General features: G+C 34.4%; 2 protein-coding genes across 36 annotated transcripts in view; one reads left to right on the top strand and one right to left on the bottom strand.

Moving 5' to 3' along the window:
• The window catches only part of STPG2 (sperm tail PG-rich repeat containing 2), a 531,806-nt gene that overhangs the window by 453,641 nt on the left and 59,090 nt on the right, over positions 1-19,075 (bottom strand). The window lies entirely within an intron of this gene.
• Positions 1,410-1,886, top strand: LOC102154615 (ATP synthase subunit O, mitochondrial-like). Its single transcript, XM_038582097.1, has one exon. The coding sequence runs from the start codon at positions 1,410-1,412 to the stop codon at positions 1,884-1,886; it is 477 nt and encodes a 158-aa protein (XP_038438025.1).

The following is a 19,075-nucleotide window of genomic DNA, read 5'->3' as shown; positions in this document are numbered from 1 at the left end:
TGACAGCTGACAGCTTTTAAAACCTCACCCCTAAAAATAAATAAATAAATAAATAAATAAATAAATAAATAAATAAATAAATAAATAAAACCTCACCCACATCTGGCAAGCTGATAAGAAACCCTCCTTTAGGGACATCAGGAGTTTCAAACTACATCTGCATGTGGGAACCAGTCTCACCCACTAACCACAATAGAAACCCCAAGCCGACTGATCCAAAATTAAGTAGAAAAAATCTGATTAAACAAAAAGAAAAATTATAGAAGTTTAATTATAAAAATTAACAATTAAAAATGATCTAGACTAGAAAATTTTGCTACCAAGATCTTTAAAATGTCAAGATTAAATCATCCAATTTATTTTATGAAAGAAATGATTCTTATATCACAACCTGAGGTATCTGTTGTCACAACTACAGAGTAACCTCACAGGTGCAAAATCCCAATAAAACACAGGCATCAACTGTATAATATCACTTCTTCCTAAAAATAAAATATTCTGTCCTAGAATAACAATTACAATGCATTATACATAAACCTAAAACCTCTAACCATTTTTTATGTAGTAACTAAAACCCTATAAAATGGTTACATACGTAAGATATGATGTTTAAGATGTAAAATGTTAAAACATAGCTTCCTGATAAACAATTCAAGTAGCTATTAACAAACAGTTGCCTTGCACATTTGAATACTATGATGCCTTTCTCAGCTCAGCAACATTGGAGATGTATATGCCTTCACTGATAATTCAGTACACTTACAAAACATCTACAGATTAAGTTCATATTCTTCCAAGATTGTATTGCTAATGTGCCTAGAGACTTTTCCTAAACATCTTTTTTTTTTATTTTTGATTGGGTTTAAAGGATATGTATTCTATGACATTACCATATACATAAACAAGAGACAGTCTCTACGGGGAAAAACATTAACCAGGAAGATACTCTGTGAGATAGTCGTATACTTGCAAAATTGATTCAACTATATATTAAGGGAATTGTCTACTCAAAATTTAAGAGTGGCTTAATGTAAGAATCTCTCAACAGATTTATCATGTCAGTAGGTTTAGGGAGAACCACCACACCTCACTAGATCACATAAACAGCTCCAAACACATTTTCCACATTGAAAAATATTACAAAACCAGGAACAAAGATATTTTTTAAATGGTAAAAAAAATATTCATTTTAAACTAGAAGCTAGTGCCATGCAAAAAGAGAAAACTAAAGGCATTCCCACTGAAAGCAGAATAGAGGCACCCTTGCGTGTCTCTCTCTCTCTCTCTCTCTCTCTCTGACTTGGGTTTGACCTACAGCCACGCAGAAAAGATGGCCACCCCAGTGGTGCCCGGGCTGTCCCAGCAGGTGCAATGTTTTGTATGTCTTGGTCAGGCAGTTTTCCAAGCTCATGAAACCACCTGTTCAGATATATGGTATCAAAGGTCACTATGCCACTGCTCTTTATTCTGCTGCATCTAAACAGAATAAACTGAAACAAGTAGAAAAGGAATTGAGAGTAGCACAAATCTGGAAGGAACCTAAAACGGCTACTTCCACTATGAGCTCCTACGTAAACTGTTCCATGAAAGTGAAAAGCCTAAATGACGTAACAGCAAAAGTGAAGTTCTCTCCTGTCATATCCAACCTGATCAGTTTGCTTGTTGAGAACTGTCACTTAAACAATACTCCTGGAGTCATTTTTGCCTTTTCCACCATGATGAGTGTCCACCATGGAGAAGTACTGTGCTCAGTGACCACCACGTCTCCTTTGGATGAAGTCACTTTTACTCAACTAAAAACGGTCCTGAAGAGCTTCCTAAGCAAAGGCCAAGTATTGAAATTGGAAGTCAAGGTTGATCCGTCACATAATGATTGTCCGTATTAGGGAGAAATATGCTGATATGTCTGTGAAAACTAAGATTCAGGAGCTGAGCAGGGCCATGCAAGAGGTTTTCTGAAAGTGTTGATTTTCTGTCAGGGAAAATTCCTAAAATTTGGACCGACAATAAAATGCTTCCTGAACAGAAAAAAAAAAGAAAACAGAATAGGATGCCAGATATCATCCTTATCATTTAATGTCGCCCTATAATTTCTTTCCAAAATAGCAAACCAAAAATAAGGATGACAAAGGTGGGAGCCAAATTACCATCTGATGACAAGTTTATATATATAAAATAAAATTATACACACATATAAACATAAACACATGTGTGTTTATATAAATACATATATATATATATATGCTAAGAGAATTATTTAAAAATCTCTTAGAATTAAGGGGGGGAAATGGCAAGGAATTCAATTATTGGATCACATTTTATTTTATTTTTTTATTTTAAGTAGACTCTATGCCCAGCGTGGAGTCCAATGTGGGGCTTGAACTCACCACCCTGAGACCAAGACCTGAGCTGAGATCAAGAGTCACATACTTAACCAGTGAAGCCACCTAGATGCCCCTGTATCGCTATTTTAAATAAAATCTTTTGTCTATATACCAGTTATAGTCAGTTCTTAAAAAAAAAAATAGAACCAAAAACTGTTTTATTTGTACCAAGAAGGTATAACTTATAAACATTATTACATGTGCTTATAAACAATCCCCTCATAACATTACAAAAGAGCTATCATATCCATTCTCTGATTCAACTCTTCTCAAAGAAGCCCTAATAATAACAGAAAAAAAATTTATTCCACAATATGCCTGCCCTATATTACCTTCATGAACAATCTAAATAGCTCAGAAGCTGATCATAAATGTATATAAGAATTTAATAAATCATAAATAAACATCGCAAACCAACAGATTATTCAAGATGGACTTTTGTTTGAATTATCCAGGAGCACAGATACTCTTTTCTCTCTATACTTGAACAAGAGACTGTGAAGCTATTTAGTGCAATAGCTATCTTGCCATCATTAGTAAAAGTTTTATCTGTGAACAAAACAAGTACAGAGGAAGTTCTCACAAGTGAAAGAGAGAAACTAGGTCCGGGAGCCTAAAACAGTATCTAAGACAGACTTGCTCTAAAATGTACCAATAAATTCCCTTGCTATTTAAATTAAGACAGATGGCGTTCAGTTCACTGTCACCTGATATGCCTACCAAAAAGAGTATGTACCTATAAGGAGAATGCAAAGTAAACAAATATATATTTGAATAATTCCATCCAACAATATAGATAAGACTGAGACTTCCTCATCACCAATCTTTCATCTTGATGACCCTGAGTTACTTTGCCTAAATAATTGCCCCCGATATCTAGGCTATTTCTGTTACTGAATCACAGCAAGGCAAAGGAATTTAAATAAAGATGCACTCAAATAAATAAATACATACATACATACATACATACAGATGCACTCAGAAAAAAAAAGTTAGTTATGACATTGACTTATACTACCATACAGTTTAAGTTGTACATTTTTATAGCTTAACTTTATCAGTATGAGTGAATTTACAAATACATGTAACAATGCTTTCATTTGAATATCTATCTGCAGTTTAGTAAACTACTGTACTATAGTACATTTTGTGAGTAAAGAGAAGTTGATATGTCTCATTTTATTTCATCTTGCTACTGGATTATGCTATAACTAAAACATAACTCAACAATTTGATGCCTCAGAATCTCCAGCTACTTAGAAGTAAAACAATATGCATTTGAATATATCTATCAGGGGATCCCTAGGTGGCTCAGTGGTTTGGTGCCTGCGTTCAGCTCAGGGCATGATCCTGGAGTCCTGGGATCGAGTCCCATGTCGGGCTCCTTGCATGGAACCTGCTTCTGCTTCTGCCTATGTCTCTGCCTCTCTCTCTCTCTCTCTCTCTCTCTCTGTCTCTCATGAATAAACAAACTCTTTTTAAAAAATGAATATATCTATCAAAATAAAGTTTGCTTTATGTATCAAAAATATATTGTCAGACGCCTGGGTAACTCAGTGGTTGAGCATCTGCTTTCAGCTCAAGTCGTGGTCCTGGGGTCCTGGGATTGAGTCCCACATCAGGTTCCCTGCACGGAGCATGCTTCTCCCTCTGCCTATGTCTCTGCCTCTTTCTCTGTGTCTCTCATGAATAAATAAAATCTTTAATATATATATATAGATAGATTATAATATAATCAAACATCACCTATGTAAATATTTAAATGATTTAGTGGCTAACAATTTTTCAAAATTACACAATTTGGTGAAAAATGTAATCCAACTAGATTCCCACAAAAGGTAAATTGAGTATGGATATATAATGTCTTAATACAGAAGTTATTTGTCAAAATTTAAAGAGAGAACCACACTTTAATATTTACCCCCATTTGAAAAAAGAGCTTATGTCACATTGCTTCACTCATATCTAAATAGGAAATAGATCTTCATCTGTAGGAACATCGGTATAACACAACAGAAATGGCAGTAAATATATCCCCTTTCTTCTAGACCAACTATTAATGTTACCATTCATGAGTCAGGAAGATGTAATATCCATAAATCACTTTCACTATCAAGTGAATAACAAGTACCCAAATTGCCTAATTCATTCTCTCTACCTATAACTGTACAAGTGTTTTATTTATTCAGAAGTTTATTATTTCTGACAATCAATATCAGTTATATCAGTTCTTTTTATTAAATGTATAATATATATTCAGAAACATGAGGAAATCACATTATTCTTTTAACAGTGTAGCATTTACAGATGTCAGAAGGCTCAAGATTCAAATATGGCCTCATCAATAACAGCAACACATCGAAGAAATGTTTCCTTCTCACCTCTTTCCATTTTAGGAATCTAAGCAATCAATCTAGTTCATGGAGTTAAACATTCTCCTCATGTAAAAACCTATATAATAGATTGAAATTGTTTGGTTATCATACAAAATGGGGTGAGGATTTTCTTTTTCAGAAGGCAACTTGACACTATATTTCAACAAATGCTTCATAAAGCCTGAATTCCACAATGAAAACCCTGAAGAAATTACTTTGGTCTGCAGTAAACTTATAGCAGAATTACTGGGATAGCTCCTATGATATTCAATTTTAAAGAAATTTTTAGGGATGCCTGGGTGGCTCAGCAGTTGAGCATCTGCCTTTGGCTCAGGGCGTAATCCCAACTCTGGGATCAAGTACCACATCGGGCTCTTTGTGTGGAGCCTGTTTCTCCATCTGCCTGTGTCTCTGCCTCTCTCTCTGTGTCATGAATTAATAAATAAAATCTTTTTTAAAAAAAGAAAAAAAGAAATTTTTAATCCACTGAGTAGCTGGATTAAATACAGTAATTTAGCTATTAAACTTTGAATAGTATTATTATTACACATCTAAAACCAGAAAGCCTATTCTTTGGATATTAAAGTAAGTTAATATCTTAAGTTGTCTTTCAGCCAATAATATCAAAAAGATTCAGCTCCTTCATAAAGATTTTGGAGCAAGAAAAGAGGATTATTTTTTAAAGGAGGACATTACCAATATATCAAATAAAATACATTCAACAACTTGTTTTATATCTTGAAAGCACTGCAGATAATGTATTATTTTGTATATACTATTTTGGCACAAAGCTAGAAGTAAATATTTTGTAAATATAGAGACATCCCCCTTCCCTAGAGACAGTCAAAGTAGTAAAGACAAAAATGCCTGCCTCCCCTTTCTGGGGTAAAATTACTACACTCCAGGTAAATGAAGATAATCTCTCTTTCTCTGAAAGTGAGAATGGAGCAGGTTTGCCTTGCTGGCAGCTCTCATATAAGATCAGAGTCTACCAATGTCAGGGTTTCTCTCCTGACATTTGGAGGATAATGCATCCCCATGTGTGTACAATAAGTACTTAGCCTTACTAGCTTCACTCTGTGGAGATAGGAAATTAGGGAGCAGAGCCAGGATGACACCTTTGCTGTATTAAATTGTCTAAATCCATTTACTTGTTGTCTCCTTAGAGGCCGAATCTATGAAGCTGTAGCAAGGCAACCTACAGCTGCCACCACACCTCTGCTTAGAAACTGCTTGACTGCCCTTTCACGAAGATGGCGTGGAAGGCGAAGAAGGAAGCCCCTGCCCCTCCCAAAGCCGAAGCCAAAGCAAAGGCTCTGAAAGCTAAGAAAGCGGTGCTGAAAGGCGTGCACAGTCACAAAAAAAAGAAGATCCGCATGTCACCTACATTCTGATGACCCAAGACCCTGCGTCTCCGAAGGCAGCCCAAATATCCTCGAAAGAGCGTCCCCAGGAGAAACAAGCTTGATCACTATGCCATCATCAAGTTCCCCTTAACTACTGAGTGAGTCAGCCATGAAGAAAATAGAAGACAACAACACACTTGTGTTCATTGTGGATGTCAAGGCCAATAAGCACCAGATCAAACAGGCTGTGAAGAAGCTCTATGACATTGATGTGGCCAAGGTCACATCAGAGAAGAAAGAGAAGAAAGCATATGTTCGACTGGCTCCTGACTATGATGTTTTGGATGTTGCCAACAAAATTGGGATCATCTAAACTGAGTCCAGCCGGCTATAAATCTAAATATAAACTTTTTCACCATAAAAAAAAAAAAAGAAACTGCTTGACTACTTGACACTAGTTCCACCACTTAGTAGTACTGTGATGCTGGACAAGCTACTTAATCTCTCTTTATCTCATGTGATCTCAAAGTGTATATAATAACAATTTCTACAAAAGACCATTGTAAAGTGAATGCTATATGAAAAACAGGTAGTTACCACACCTGAAAAAAATACGATGGCTACTATTGATATTATTATTAACATTATTTATTTGTTCACTCATTCACTTATTTGAATCGTATAAAAAACTTTTTATACTTATTCCCAGATTTATTACTATGTTCCACAGTTAATACAATCAGTACAAGTAGTATTAGATTTTTTTCCACTTGTCCCTTCTTATACATTAAAAATAGAACACATATTTAAAAATTATTTCTCCTACCTCTCCCGAGTTCACTCAGAGAATCTAATATGCTGATTCTAATTCAACTAATACATACTGATTATACATACACAATAATCACTATGCTAGAATTTTCATATTTTATAGTATTGATGTACATTTAGTACTCACAAAATACCCTAGCAATGTTCCTAACACTGTTAGTTCAAAAAACACCTTGGATGATGTAAAAATAACATTGAAATTAATAATAAAATACAAAACAAACTTGACAATGCATAGCTTAAAGCATTCTTTTCTTTGTTATAAATAAATTAAAATAAATTTCAAATAAAATTTGGAGACAGACCACATAAATCACTGCCTAAAACAAAGAATATCAACTTCTAGAATAAAGGCAAAGAAGAGGAATATCAGAATCAATGACAAAGCTCCTTCAAACAATATAAATCTCTCTCCTTAGGTATATGCTCCTCTACAGAATTTTGATTTTTATTTTGCAGGTGCTGTTGTGTATGTGTATTCTGATATGCTCTTTTTTCCTACCTCTCACTGAAAAACACTGCCCCAAAAGATAATCCATTCACTGATATTGCTTTGCCTGTTATAACTTTTTAGATTATTTTATTAAAATATAATTAATGATAGGGATGCCTGGGTGGCATAGTCAGTTAAGCATCTAACTCTTGATTTCAGCTCAGGTCATGATCTCAGGGTTGTAAGGCTAAGCTCTGCATCAGGCTCTGAGCTGAGTGTGGAGACTGCTTAATATTCTCTCTTTCCCTCTGTCCTTTCCCCCACTCCCGATATATTCTCTCTCTCTCTCTCTCTCTCTCTCTCTCTATATATATATATATATATATATATGTATGTGTGTGTGTGTGTGTGTCTACTATGTAATTGATGATGAAAATATCTTCACCTCACCTTCATTTTTTTTTATTTTATTTATTTCAGAGAGAATACAGAGTGAGAGAGAGAGAGCAGGAGCTGAGGGAAGAAGGGGAGGGAGAGAGCGTATTCCCCACTGAGTAGGGAGCCCAACCCAGGGCTGGATTCCAGGTCCCTGGGATCATGACTTGAGCCAAACACAGACACTTAACTGACTGAGCCACCAAGGCACTCCTTTCACCTTCATTTTTTGAAGGATATTTCCTGTGGTTATAAAATGCTAAGTTGGCAGCTATTTTCTTCTGTAATTTTAAAAATACTATTCCATTGTCTCTAACTCCCCATCATTTCTGTAATAATCATCTGCAGATTATTTTTATTCCTTTGAAAGTACTGTCTTTTTCTCTGACCATTTTTAATTCCTTGTTTGTATCTAGTTTTCAGCAATTTTAACATAGTGTCTTGATGTGATTTACTTTGTGTTTATTCTTCCCAAAGTTTGTAGAGATTATTTAATCTGTAGGTTGATGTCTTTTGTCACTTTTGGTAAATGCTCATCCAATAACTTTTCATATACTGTATCAATCCATTCTCTTTTTTCTTTCCTGGGATTCCAATTACACATATGTTTCATATACCTCTTGTACTCTTTTCTGTACCTTCCATCCTCTTATTGTTTTTCAGTCTGAATATTTTCTACTGAACTAGCCCCCAAGTTTACTAATCCTCTCTTCTGCTCAAGGTTTAGTAAAATGACAGAGTCCTCTTAGTTCTAATCTTCTATTAAACCTATCAATTGAGATCTTAATTTCATGTATTGTATGTTTAGTGCTAAAATCTCCATTTGATTTTTTTTAATAAACCTGGTTTTCTTTTAAATCTCCAGCACATTCCTTACTCTTGAACATATTAATTATAATTATTTTGAAGGCTGAAAAGTCAAATATTTTGATCAACTAAAGGGTCTGAGATCCTCTTGGATTGTAATTGAATGCTAAACATTATTTGTAGGAAAACGTATAAATTGAATGATGTTATCTTCCACTAGAAAGGATTTAACATTCTTGGGTCTTGCAGGTAAATAGACACAGATCAGGGATCCCTGGGTGGCTCAGCAGTTTAGTGCCTGCCTTCGGCCCAGGGTGTGATCCTGGAGTCCTGGGATCAAGTCCACGTCAGACTCCCTGCCTGGAGCCTGCTTCTCCCTCTGCCTGTGTCTCTGCCTCTCTCTCTGAATCTCTCATGAATAAATAAATAAAATCTTTAAAAAAAAAAATAGACACAGATCATCTTGGGCCAATCCGGGAATGAGAGATTTTGATGCTGAGTTTAAATTTTGGGGGAAGCTAATCTATTTCCTATTTGCCCTTATTCTTGAAAATCTGTTTTCCAGGGCCCTCTTACTACTCCTTCTGAGTATATTTCATCACTATTTTCTGTCCCCCTACCACATGAGAATGCCAAATCTAGGCTATGGTTTTTAGATGCCTCTTATGTGGATGCTTGGCTTCCTACTTGCACACCTTAGAAACCAACAAATGCCTCTGATAGAAAAGCACCACAGAATGCCAGGATTGCTTATCTGCAGTTTCCTTTATTCAGTACTCTAATCTTTTCAAGCCTTGACTACCTTGGTATTCCTAAATTTCTATTTTTCATTTCCCTAACCTTTGAGACTGATGAACGATTTGTACCAGCCATTTCTGCATAATATCTCAGCCTTTCTTCCTATGCCACTTACCAATCAAAAGATGCTTTGATGGAAAAAGTTCCAGAAAATGTCAGGTTAACCTCCATGCATTTCTCTTTCTCTCTGAAATCTCTATCCCTTAAGTCCCATCTTCTTTGGTTATTCTCTGCTGCCTTCAGCTATTTGGCAGCCATATAATTCATCTATTCTATAATTGTTCTCAGCAGGACATTTGGGTTGATAACAAGCTACCCCAATATAGCCAGAAACAGAGGTATTCACTGTGCCTTTTAAGACTGAAGTATGTGCCTCAATTGTATTAAATGAGAAGAAAAAATGAGTCATTTAATAATAAAACCCAATGTCAATAATAGGAATGTATTCTGTAGATTATGAAAAGAAGCCCCTCTATCTTTTAGAACATCACTTAAAGTTTTATATTTTTCTTGAGAGTTTAATTATAAAGTTTGAAACCTTTGGGAGCACCTGTAAAATCTTCAAGCAAGAAAGACTATACAATTTTAAAAGGTATTAAAGAAACAAATGAATGGTAAAAGCATCCAAATAATCTAACATGAGAAAACTGAAAGTAAAACAAAAAACTCAGAGAATTTAATCTATAAAACAGAAGTCTTTTAAGTTTTTCTTCAAATTTATACAACCTTAATCTCATAAATAGTGACTGTTTCTGGCTCATGTCTTTAATCACAATTGAAAATGTCAATGTTTGTTTCCATATGAGCATTTGATGCAAATTCAAGTGAGAAGATGCTTCTTAAATGTAATTTTAAAAATTTGTAGAGATCTCAGAACCACTGAAACAAATGTTGACATTGACTATGTGTGATTTTTGACATTAAAAGTAGTTACGGGTATTTCAAAGTTTATGTCTTTGCCTAAAACTGCCATTTCAAACCAGTCAATCCTCATGTTCACTGCTGACAGTATAATGTTGAAAGACATTTGATATAAGAGTTGCAAATGCCACTATTATCTAAAAAAGGTCACTATAATTTTAAAAGGCATAGTTAAAAAATCTATTCTCATTCCCAATTACAAGGTCACTGTGTGTTTAAAGAAAGGATACAATTGTACCTTATTAACTAAAAATATTTCTATTAAAATCTATATATATATTAAAACATACAACTTTGTGATATGTATGGTCATAGAATTTTTGCTACTAACCATTTGTTAACATGTTAAAGATTCTCTGATCTAGGTATTTAATCAACAAACAAAATAATGTTATTAATAACATCAAAGACTCTACATACAGTCAAGGTTCTCAGCTTGTTCACATGACCCCTGGGGAGTCCATTACATCCTTTCAGTGAATCTTCAACATCAAATCATTTTCATAGTACTACTGTCTTAGTCTGTTTAGGTTAGTATCACAAATTACCATAAACTGAGGGAGGTTTAAACAACAGAAGTGTATCTGCCACAGCTATGGAGACTATGAAGTCCAAGATTTGGTGTATGACAAAGATCCACGTCCTAGTTCATAGACAACCATTTTCTCACTGTGTCTACACTTAGTGGAAGGGATAAAGGAGCTGACTATGGTCTCTTTCATAAGGGTTAAAAATCCCATTCATGAGGGCTCTATCCTCATATCCTTATCACCTTCCAAAGGCCTCACCTCCAATGGCATCATATTGGATATTAGGTATCAACATGAATTTGGGGGAGATACATTCACTCTAAAAATACTAAGATTCTATTTGCCTATTTATTCTCACTCTCCCATGAATATATGACTATATATGAATATATGCTAATATTTTAAATAATCCTTAAGTTTAATTGTTAATATAACAAGTATCAATAAATATAACCCACCTAAATAAAAGTTCTTTGGCAAGTAATCCTAAAATTTGTATGGAACTACAAAAAAACAAAAGCAATCCTGAAAAAGTAGGACAAGGCGGGATATATCACAATTCCTGATTTCAAGATACCCGACAAAGCTATAGTAATCAAAAGATTATGGTACTAACATAAAAATAGATGCAGAGATCAATGGCATAGAATAGAGAGCCCAGAAGTAAAACCACACTTATAGAGTCAATTTATCTACAACAAAAAAGGCAAAAATATCAATAGGGAAAAGACACTCTGCTCAACAAACGATGCTGGAAAAACTGAACAGCCACACGCAAAAGAATGAAACTGGATCACTTTCTTGGACCATACACAAACTCAAAATGGATTAAAGACTATATGTGAGACCTGAAAGTAGCAGGCTCCCTAAAAGAAAACCTAGGCAGTAATTTCTTGTACCTCAGCCATGGCAACTTTTTTCTGATGTATATCCTCAGGCAAGGGAAACAAAAGCAAAAAAAAAAAAAAAAAAATACTAGGACTACACAAAACTAGAAAGCTTTTGCATAGCAAAGGAAACCATCAACAAAATGAGAAGGCAACTTAGTGAATGAGAGAAAATATTTGTAAATGATATCGAATAAGGTACTATCCAAAATATATAAAGAACTCATACAACTCAAAACCAAATAAAACCCCCAAATAACCTAATTTAAAAATAGAGTATTTTAATAGACATTTTTCCAAAGAAGACATACAGATGGCCAACACAAACATAAAAAGATGCTCAACATCACTAATTATCAGAGAAACGCAAATTAAAACCACAATGAAGGATCACCTCATGCCAATCAGAATGGCTACTATCAAAAAGACAAGCAATAACAACTGTTGATAAAGATGTAGGGAAAAAGGAATGTACGTTTGCTGAGCATGCATATTGGTGTAGCCACTGTGAAAAACTGTATGCAGAAGTTCTTTGAAAAAATAAAAACAAATACCATACAATGTAGTAATTTTACTACTGGATATTTACCCCTCAAAAAAATTAAAATACCAATTCACAAAGATATATGCATCCCTATGTTTATTGTAGCATTATTTGCAATAGCCAAGATATGGAAGCAACCCAAGTATCCATCAATAGATAAATGGATAAAGAAGATGTGTACACACACACACACACACACAATGGCATATTACTTAACCATAAAAAAGAATGAAATCTTGCCATTTGCGACAACATGGATAGACCTAAAAAGATATGCTAAGTGAAACAAGTCAGAGAAAGATAATTACTAAATTATTTCACTTATATGTGGAATCTAAAAAACAAACAAGCAAACAAACATACACATACATACCCACACACAAACAAAAACTGGTGGTTGTCAGAGGGGAGGAGAGTAGGGGGATAAACAAAATAGGTAAAGGAGATTAAAAGGTAAAAACTTCCAGTTATAAAATGAGTCACAGGGATGAAAAGTGCAGCACAGGGAATATAGTCAACAATAATTTTGTAATAACTTTGTGTGGTGACAGATGGCTAACAACACTTACCATGGTGAGCACTGCATAATATATAGAATTGTCAAATTACTATGTTGTATACCTAAAACTAATATAATATTGTATGTCAACTTTACTTCAACATAAATATATAAAATATAAGATATTTAATATCTTTGATATAAAATAGAAGATATTTAATACATATAAAACAAAAAGGTTCTTTAGATTTCACAATCATTTAACACTATAAAGAGGTGCAAGAAATTTGAGAGCCACTGCCTCACAATCTAAGTGATAAACGAAGAGAAAAAATAAACAAAAAAAAGTGCTGCTGTATCTACAGAACTATTTTTTAAAATATCACACAAGATAAAAATAGTAAAAAAAGTTATATTTTATTGATAAATCCTCAATATCAAGGAGTACCAATAAAATATAATAAAACTTAAATCAAAAATATTAAATGTGGGATCCCTGGGTGGCGCAGCGGTTTGGCGCCTGCCTTTGGCCCAGGGCGCGATCCTGGAGACCCGGGATCGAATCCCATATCAGGCTCCCGATGCATGGAGCCTGCTTCTCCCTCTGCCTGTGTCTCTGCCTCTCTCTCTCTCTCTGTGACTATCATAAGTAAATAAATAAAAAATTTAAAAAAAAATATTAAATGTTAATATTAATATATTAATATTAAATATTCCTACTCTCAGAGGAAGTTATGGAATGAACTAACTACATCATCCCAAATCTCATTTATGGAAACCTTAACACCAGTATGACTATTTTTGGAGACATGGCCTTTAAAGAGGTAATTAAGGCCGTAAGAATAGGGCCCTGATCCAATAGGACTGGTGTCCTTATTAGCAGAGGAAGAGATACCAGGGATGCACATGTACAAAGAAAAGATTCTTTAAGGACACAGCAATAAGATGAACATCTGTAAGCCAAGGATAGACCTCTCAGAAGACAACAAATCTGCTAACCCTTGTTTTTGGACTTTTAGCCTCCAAAACTGTGAGAAAATAAATTCTGTTATTTTAGCCATCCATTCTACTTTTTTGTTATGGCTGCTCTAGCAAACTAATACACAGGACTAAACTTTCCATATTATTCTAATGACCTTCTGTAACTTTTAGTTATTTCAGTGAGAATCATAATGGCAGAAGAAAGACATTGTCTGAGTGCCCCACAGCATACTCCTAATTCTTTTATTCCCTTTGCTCCCTTCAAAAATTAAAACTTAATACAACAGTTTCCTTGAAATAAATTTTATCTCAGATTTAGAGCTTAAAGGTCATTTCAAACACGACCCTTAAAAATCTTTGTTTCTCTCAATTGTAAAGCAAGTTAATCGCTGTGAAGAAAAAAAAAAAACTCATGAAGAAAACATATAATTCTTAACAAAAAGTAGGCCACTGTGTTTCTAAGTATATCCTCGTCTGAATCACTGGGCAAAGAATATCTTCTAAGAATGCTCTTCTAAAGGAAAAACTAGTCCACAATTATTATCACTATTAGTATCATTTAGAAGCCCTCATAATATATTTCTCTTAGAGATTTCGGTAAAAGAAACCCAATTCATCACTACCTAGCTGTTCAAATTCAGGGAAAAAATTAATTCCTAGAATAACTAAGTATTCCAAATCTCCAACTTCCAGACTTCTAAATAAAGTACACTACATTTAAAAACTGCTTCAGGGATCCCTGGGTGGCTCAGCAGTTTAGTGCTTGCCTTTGGCCCAGGGCATGATCCTGGGGTCCCAGGATCAAGTCCCACATCAGGCTCCCAGCATGGAGCCTGCTTCTCCCTCTGCCTGTGTCTCTGACTCTCTCTCTCTCTCTCTCTCTCTCTCTCTCTGTCTCTCAAGAATAAATAAAATCTTTAAAAATAAAAATTAAATTAAATTAAATAAAATAAAATAAAATACTGCTTCATAGGATTCTATGAAGAGTAACCATTTCATAAAAATTTTCCTGATTCAATGTTCTGAGTATGTAGGTAGCCTACATTTGCAGTGACTCTGAACATTCATGAACAAAGGCATCTCAGTAGATAAAAAGAGAAGCAGGAGTGCAGAAACAAAAGTGCACAGTCAATATCTCCCCATCACTTACACCCAGGATATTACAACAAATGTAATTAATCTGCCCTTACAAAAGTGCTTGCTGCCATTGAAGATAACACTCTCTTTAAAGATACATTATTTTTTTTTTATTTTTAAAGATTTTATTTTTTTAAAATTTTTATTTATTTATGATAGTCACACACACACACACACACAGAGGCAGAGACACAGGCAGAGGGAGAAGCAGGCTCCATGCAGGGAGCCCGACGTGGGATTCGATCCCGGGTCTCCAGGATCGCGCCCTGGGCCAAAGGCAGGCGCTAAACCGCTGCGCCACCCAGGGATCCCTAAAGATACATTAAATGCTAAATTTACACATTTTAAGATCAAACATTATCTTCCTGTTCTTTAAATCAAGTAGATAAATTAAATATACAAACTTCTTCTTTTAATATCTTAAATTTAGAATTTAGTATCACATGTTACCAAGTACAATCTTATTTGAACTTAACCCGGGTAAATGGAAGGAAATCTTTATAATATAAATCTTTATGATATAAATCTTTATGATATAATAACTATATCTATTACATATTAGTTTCCACTAAAGGCTTTCAATATACTCTTAGAGTCAAATAATCTGAATGAAAATTTGTCAAGTTATGCCTGATTTATAACTCAATCATATCCTAGTTTTCACAGATATTAATAAGTTACATTTAAATGATTTCCCTCTCCTCCAAAATAATAATTTTGCATAAACTGTTTACAAATATGAATCAATATTTGTAAGGGCAGCTTTTTGGTTAAAAGTATCTTAATATATCATCATTACTCAAAACATTTTGCTCACACCTATTACGTAAATGTGGATATGTATCCTGTATAGAATGACTTTGCATGTCCTCCAGGTAGGCCCAGAGGGCAATGTTGGCAATAATGACCCATCTGTTCACTACTGGCAACTAAGAAACTTCTAATGAAGACAAATGTGGGTCACCCTGTACAAGCAGGCTGCAGGGTGTTAATGAATCCACCTAATGGTCACTACCTGCCACTCTTCACTGATTGATGACCCATAAGGTTTAGTTTGAAAAGCAAAGATGAGTATTTCACATCCTCATTAGTCTTATCAGGACATTGCTTTCACTTTCTCTTACATACTCACTCTTTAGAAAATATTACTATTATTTATTAGACTCCGCTTTTTAAAATAACCTTGCTAGCACTTTTGAGAAGTTAATTCCTCCTAAATTCCTTGACTGATTAAATCACAAGATATCACTTTCATATTGTGATGTGGCAATGCTATTATACATGAAACAAAAATGTTAATATTTTCCTAAAGCATAAAAATCTTTAGGTAAATTTATATATAACTTACTTATCAATGTTAATCTCTCTAAAATGTTACTTTAAAAAATATTACTGTCATTATCTGCTCTGAAATATAATTATTTTACCTCAGATTGCAAAAAGAATGTTCGCTTATAGAGATGAATCCTGAAATATTTATATACCCATCAAAAAAATTCATAGAGATGGCATTTCACTTTCTGAAAAATAGATGACATTCAAAAAATCATAATTTATTCAATTATTTTTCAGAATAAAATTTGTATTATGTTATACCTAAACTCAAATAAAATTTAATACAACCATTCTACAAGGCCAGTATTACCCTGATACCAAGATCTGATAAAGACAGCCCCAAAAAAGAACTATGGCTAGTATGTCTGATGAATAAAAATGCAAAAATCTTCAACAAAATACTAACCAACTGAATCCAACAATCATTCACCACAAACAAGTGGAATTTATTCCTGGGATGCAAGAGTGGTTCAATAGTCACAAATCAAGCAACAGGATACCTCACATCAGTAAGAGGATGATCAATTCCACAGATCCAGAAGAATCATTTGACAAAGTACAACATACATTCATGATAAAAACCCTCAACAAAGTAGGTCTAGAGGTAACATACTTCAACATAATAAAGGCCTTATATGAAAAATTCACAACTAACATCATACTCAATGGGGAAAATTGAGAGGTCTTCCTCTTCAGTCAAGACTAAGACAAGAATGTCCACTCTCACCACTTTTATTCAACATAGTACTAGAAGTCCTAGCCACAGAAATTAGACAACAGAATGAAATAAAAGGCATCCAAATCAGTAAAGAAGCAAAACTTTCATGATTTACAGGTGATCCAATATTCTATACAGAAAATCCTAAAAACTCCACCAAAAAACTACTGGAACTGATCAATGAATTCAGGAAAGTCACAGGATATAAAATCAATGTACAGAAATTTGTTGCTTTTCTATACGCTAATAATGAAGCAACTAAGAAATTAAGAAACAGTCCCATTTACAACTACGCCAAAAAATAAGATACCTAGGAATAAATTTACCAAGAGGTAAAAGATCTGTACTCTGAAAACTATACTGATGAAAGCAATTGAAGGTGACACAAAGAAAGGGAAAGACATTCCATGCTCATGGATAGGAAGAACAAATACTGTTAAAATATCTATACTACCCAAAGCAACCTACAGATTTAATGCAATCCCAATCAAAATACAAACAGCATTTTTCAAAGAACTGGAATGAATACCCTTAAAATTTGTAAGAAAAAGACCATAAAGACCCCAAATAGCCAAAGCAATCTAGAAAAAAAGACAAAAACAAAACTGGAGGTATGACAAATCCAAGACTTCAAGTTGTATTAAAAAACTGTAGTAATCAAAACAATACAGTACAGGCACAAAACAGACACAAAGATCAACAGAAAACCCAGAAATAAACCCAAAATTATATGGTCAATTAATCTTTGACAAAGCAGAATAGGATATACAATGGGAAAAAGTCTCTTCAATAAATGGTGCTGGATGGGGACCCCTGGATGGCTCAGCAGTTTAGCACCTGCCTTCGGCCCAAGGTATGATCCTGGAGTCCCAGGATTGAGTTCCACATCAGGCTCCCGGCACGGAGCCTGCTTCTCCCTCGGCCTGTGTCTCTGCCTCTGTGTGTGTGTGTCTCTCATGAATAAATAAATAAAAATCTTTTTTAAAAATTAAAAAATAAAACAAATGGTATTGGAAAAACTGGACAGCTATCTGCAAAAAAAAAAAAAAATGAAACTGGACTATTTTCTTATACTATACACAAAAACAATCCCAAAGTGGATGAAAGATCTAAACGTGAAACCTGAAACCATAAAAATCCTAGAAGAGAACACAACCATAGCAACATTTTTCAGGTTATGTCTCTTGAGGCAAAGGAAACAAAAACAAAAATTAATGACTGGGACTAGATCAAAATAAAAATATTTGCCACAGCAAAACAATCAACAAAACTAAAATGCAACCTATGGAATGGGAGAAGATATTTGTAAATGGTTATCTGATAAGGGGTTATTAGTATCCTAAGTATATAAAAAAAAAACTAATACTCAATACTCAAAAAACAAATAATCCAATAAAATGGGAAGAATATATGAACAGACATTTCTGAAAAGAAGAAATATAGATAGCCAAAAGACACATGAAAAGATGCTCAACATCACATCAGCAGGAAAATGTAAATCAAAGCTGCAATGAGATACCACCTATCAGAATGGCTAAAATCAACAATACAAGAAACAACAGGTATTGGCGAAGACGTGGAGAAAAAAGAACCATCATGCACTGTTGATGGGAACACAAACTGGTATAGCCATCCTGGAAACTAATATGGAGATGGAAGTTATTAAAAAGTTAAAAATAGAACCACTCTGTGATCCAGTAATTTCACTATTGGGTATTTATCCAAAAAATACAAAAACACTAATTCAAAGGGATACATACACCTCTATGTTTATTGAAGCATTATTTACAATAGCCGAATTATGGAAACAGCCCAAATGTCCATCAACAGATGAGTAGACATTAGGGAAATACAAATCAAAACCACAGTGAGATATCACCTCACGCCAGTGAGAATGGTGAGAAAATTAACAAGACAGGAAACAACAAATGTTGGAGAGGATGTGGAGAAAGGGGAATACTCTTCTTGCACTGTTGGTGGGAATGTGAACTGGTGCAGCCACTCTGGAAAACTGTGGAGGTTCCTCAAAGAGTTAAAAATAGAGCTACCCTACGACCCAGCAAATGTACTACTGGGGATTTACCCCAAAGATACAGATGCAGTGAAACGTCTGG

This window comes from Canis lupus, chromosome 32, assembly GCF_011100685.1.
Source record: "Canis lupus familiaris isolate Mischka breed German Shepherd chromosome 32, alternate assembly UU_Cfam_GSD_1.0, whole genome shotgun sequence".
Classification (NCBI taxonomy): Eukaryota; Metazoa; Chordata; class Mammalia; order Carnivora; family Canidae; genus Canis; species Canis lupus.
This window is presented reverse-complemented; position numbering and strand designations above follow the sequence as displayed.

Coding starts and splice junctions, on each gene's coding strand:
- LOC102154615 (XM_038582097.1), top strand. CDS start 1,410: ATGAAACCACCTGTTCAGATATATGGTATCAAAGGTCACTATGCCACT.